Source organism: Plasmopara halstedii (genome assembly GCF_900000015.1).
Source record: "Plasmopara halstedii genome assembly, contig: Scaffold_194, whole genome shotgun sequence".
Classification (NCBI taxonomy): domain Eukaryota; phylum Oomycota; class Peronosporomycetes; order Peronosporales; family Peronosporaceae; genus Plasmopara; species Plasmopara halstedii.
Window position 1 is genome coordinate 59,222 of NW_020187115.1, and position 5,030 is coordinate 64,251.

General features: G+C 41.8%; 1 protein-coding gene across 1 annotated transcript; it reads left to right on the forward strand.

Moving 5' to 3' along the window:
* Positions 1–3,777: 3,777 nt before the first annotated feature.
* On the forward strand, positions 3,778–4,653 carry PHALS_02422 (Protease inhibitor protein; the record flags this gene model as incomplete). Its single annotated transcript, XM_024719634.1, has 4 exons — positions 3,778–3,883; positions 3,962–4,008; positions 4,090–4,551; positions 4,603–4,653. 4 exons carry the CDS (start codon positions 3,778–3,780, stop codon positions 4,651–4,653), a joined length of 666 nt encoding a protein of 221 aa, XP_024572701.1.
* Between the last annotated feature and the right edge of the window lie 377 nt (positions 4,654–5,030).

Sequence of the window (5,030 nt, forward strand, 5' to 3'; positions counted from 1 at the left end):
GACCACCGAGCTTGGAGATGGCTAGCGCCACGCGGTGTTGCTCAGTCTGGAGCACGGCAGATGCGATGGCCATCTCGACCTCTCTCACCCAGAGCAACAGATTCCCTCCATCCTTCCCCTCAACGACCTTAACGCACACCATGAGCGGCTTATGTCGGAATAAGTCATCCGTCACCGACGGTGGCGTCATAGACGCACACGATGCAGACATCTTCTGCTGCAGGTGCTCTAGCAGCGCGTTTTCGTAGTTCGAAAACGCCTCTAGACGCGCACCGATTGCCTCGGGGCCTTGTGCTACAGGATGTTGCACGCCCTCAGGGCCAAGCAAGGACATCAGCTTGTTAAGCCCGTCCTGCATGCCCTGGGGCAAAGAGGAAAATTCCTCCATCCTCACAAAAGATCAGTCTAGACGACTCAGGTGTAGATTAACTACAAGTGCTACCAAGTGCGGCGGGGCTGCCGTAGCAAAGCGCTCGAGGAAGCGTACTTTAGGTCATCGACCTAACGTTCTTTTCAAGAACCAAGTATGAGTTAGCGGATCGCAATCCGCTTACTCCAAGATTGATTATTGCTCCCAAGGCTAATCGACTCTTCGGTTTAAATTCCAAACTGATTTTATTTATATTTTTATCTTAATGTTAAAAGTTTAGATTTTCCTAAACATACTAAACATACATAGTAAAATCTAAATACATGCATAACTAACTGGCTACCTAGCCCGTACCGTTAAAATTTAATTAAAACTTCGATTAAAACATATTCTTGTTTGAGTGTGTGATCACACCATGCACATCTCGTGTGACACACAGACCCCTGTTATTAGGGTTCGTGTAACCCCGTTACATCCAGCGTGTTGTTGGCAAGCTGGGTTTCGTCGTTACTTTCACTGTGAGGTATTGCAGCATTACCCCTTTAGAAAATTGACGCGGAGCTAGGAGGTGCATAGTATGCGCCTCCTCCTCAGTGGGTTGCGTGATCGTATGTCTGCGGCGGTGCTGGGTTACTTTTAATGATCGTTCTCATTGAAGAATAGGTCGTTATTTTCACTGAATGTAGTCGAAGTCTTCGCCCTTCTTCAGAGTTTGACTATTCATGAGATCATAATTGGAGGAAGTTTCCTGACGCAAAGATTCTCGCAGGAGGAGGTATTACAGAGTGCAAAGAGTAAACATACAATGTATTAAACGACAGAATAAGCAAAATCCTATGAAGTCCACATCTTAGGTTGGAAGGGTGTGAGCCGCATTATATTGCATGTAAACACTACATTTTCTGCAAATCTCATAGGTGATACAATGTTGGTACAGACAAAAACGATGGGAATCCGAGAAATCGAGGTTGAACACGTAGGTGAGAGCCTCTGCTTAAGAGTTATTGCTGAGAAAACGAGTACTGGGACGCTTGGAAGGCTCTTGGTTGCTCTCTCGGTGGTGCCATCTCCGTTTTGATTATTATGCGGATTTTTTGAGTGAAAGCTAACTCTGTACTAAATACACGTACTAAACAGCTGTCACGATATATATATAGCAATACCTAAGCGAGATTTGAGCCTCGACATCCCAGCGCAAACATCTATGGCATACCATATTCCGCTAGGAAGCATTAAACTTACCTTCCGCAACTACTAGCCTTCTGATAATTTCTAACAGGACCGTCAAGTATGGTATCATGTCTCCAATGGTGTTGGTGAGTTAATGTGGTGTATTCAAATCGAAAGGGTCAAATAGACCGTGCATACGCTCTGACTAATATTTCAAAGAGTGTCACTTTTCCATTTTGTTCTATTTCATCTCGTCAAGAAGTTTAAAATTACAGTCGTCCCTCGGATAACTAATAAATGCAGCGAAAAAATAGCTATGGTTAGTCAGGGTTATTGATTATCCGACCAGTAATGATTCAGTATAGGGTACATTCAAATAAGCTTGGTAGAACTAGATGTACAAGGTTATGAGTTACCCGGATATGAGCTATCCGAGTGACGATTGTGTATGGAATCCGGATTCAAAATGCATTTTGAAACGATACGAAGGTAAATAAGCCCGCTTTGGCGAGCTGATTTACTCTAAACAAGGCTAGTGATTTGCTTACTCATCTTTGACGTAATTAAACACAGCATCATAGTTAAATCCTTAATATTCAAAGTTGGACAAGCCGCACTGACCTCATATTTCATGCCATCATGCATTATTTTCCACGCTACAAAATTTCAACTGAGATGAGTACATAATTCACAGCAATAGTACCATAAAAGCAAGCATAGTTCAATTTGGAAAGTTTAGATATAATTCGTAGTAAATCAGCATTTTATATGCTCATTAACATTTCTTATTAACAGTAGTGAGTTGAAGAACAAGCTGTTCATTGCACACGTAAGTTGGAAAAGCACCTAAACCATTCGCAGCCGCATCATCTGATCGTCATTATGTACAGGCAATGCTGATTTAGATCTGTAAGAGAACCCCGTCTGCAGATCAGAAGGAGAAAATGCATGAACGTGTACGAGTTTCTTTACGCGATGACAGTACGATTGAACATTTGTGCACTCTTGCTCAGCAATGAAGTCGAGGGGCTCACATACTTTGTATCACACGTTGTAGCTTGTCTGACTCACCTTAACGTCTTCAGTGCAAATCTTGCTTTTGACACTCAAATTTTCGATCATAATCAAGCCCTCCACTCCCCTTACATTTTAATTTAGCAGTCGATTTTGTAAATGTGTCTTGCCAATTATGTTACCCATTTCCAAAATAGAGCGCCGAAACGACAATCCACCGCTGATAAATTTTGTGCCTACCATTATCTAGCCGTACTTCCTTCTAAACACAACGCGGCTAAGTTCATAACTACACATTTCGCTACTTGTATACGAGGTCTAAACGGCAAACGTTTAGCGTTAACAGCATTTGCACATTCACCGCACTGGCATGAGCAATGGTGAACAGTAGCTTTTAGAGCTAACTGCTATAGGTCCTTTCGTTCGAGCTCTTCTACTTATATCAACCTCGTCATATTCCCCTGCTTTTAATATAGTAGTTTTTCTCTCAGTGTGCCTCAAAAATGACCGTGATACAAACGATCGCTCGATTTATGCTTAGCAACGTTATTTTGTATGAGAAAAATATTTATACGCTTACCATGCAGAAGAGGCAATTTATGAGCATTGGTAATTTTTAAAACGTCACCCCTTTTTAGGAGTCAAGTACCCGATGGAGAATGAACATGCATTAAATCCCAAGGCTCCAAAATTTTTCTACATTCAACACACACAAAGTATCTGAGTCCTCACTTAGGTGTAAGGCATCTTCACAAAATTGGTTCTGAGCCCAAGCCTGTTTGTATAAAATCCACGCTCGGTTATACATCGTACAATTTGACATTACAGTTCAACACTTTCACTGATATGTCAATGAATTCAGTCTACCGTTTAAAGTTGCAGTGGTTGATTGCGTTTCTGTTTTTCGCGCGAGTCTTGGCATTTTTTGATAAAGCATTCGACACTTAGACCTAGCGTGAGCTTTTTTAAGTGGTGGCAAAACAAAATATGCAAATTATACCAAGTTGAACGTACAATTCCACCATCGAGATATTAAATTTTCTAATTTAATAATTTTGTAGCCTCGTTTTGGGCCACCCATCTTTCAGACTAGATACAGTGTTTATGGCTTGTGAGATGCAGCACAGGATGGGAAATTTCAAAGAAATTATTGGTCATATAGGAGTACAAATTATTTGTTGGTGCGAGTAAAGGCATCAACTTTGCGCAAGATCACGTGCATTATGGATGTTTGGCGAAAAGGATGCACGTCTAGTACTGGTGCTAACATGGGTTGCTCAATGGATTTTCAGCACGTCATGACTCCAAACAATTGTGCGAATGCGTCATGTGGGCTTAAATGAATTGTTGCCCTGTCGAGCATGTAATGATCGTGCATTAGTTGAAACATGATCTGTCCTTGTACAGGTAGATTAGAGATGTGCCTGGCTCAAACACACAGGATTCTGGATCCAGTTCAAGCTTAGGCTACTTACGTGCCCAAGCATGATCATGTGTTCAAAATAGTATATATTACATGGTAGTAATATCGTCAGTCACGGGCTCCTGGAGATGTGATGCTGTCATTCTCAAACCTCCTTCACTTTAAAATTTGCAACAATCATCTTGAGTTTCTGCTTTCCGAATCGTCCCACATGAAGATTACCTTGAGCTGGATAGTCGGTGTCGTCGCGTGTGCAGCAGCCATAAATGCGGCCGAGACGAGTAATTGCGACAGGGTGTGTACCCAAGACTTTTCTCCTGTGTGCGGATCTGACGGCAACATGTATTCAAACGAGTGCATTCGCGATCTTGAAAGTTGCAAGAGTGTCGAGGCTGGATTTGGTCCGATCGCTAATGGAGTTAACTGCCCTGGCAATGACCTAACAACCGGACTATGTCCTGGTCGATGCCCTGAAGTTAACGAGCCTGTATGCGCGTCGAATGGAATAACATACGCCAACGAGTGCAAATTTAATCTCGCTATCTGCAATTCGCCGCAGCTTAATGTCGTAAAGGTTTCTAACGGAACATGCTCGCAGTTCTGCCAACTAGTTTTCTAACTGCAGACTTCGTATGAAATGCGTCAACCGATGCATTCGTGGCAATGTTATCCATGACCACGATGTAATGAAGTATGCTTTGGATTCTTGTCAGTAATGATCTTGTTTTTTTTTTAAATTTCTTCTTTTTATATGACAATTAAATGAAGCACCTTAGTACATAGCTGTTTGATAAAAAGAATTTGAGGCACAATGTGCTGATTAAATATTGTGAATTTGATGACATTACGATGTGTTTTTAAATTGTTCGTGAAATGGACATCGATATGCTCGTGAACAATAACACGATTGCATCTTATCCTGTACAAACACGATGTTAACCCCGCAACATGTAGCTAGCCACAAGGATCGAAATAGAGCTCCTTGTTGCGGACGTTAAGGTCACAACGTCGAACTCAGTCAGATATGTCCCATTTCTAGATATAAGTATGCAC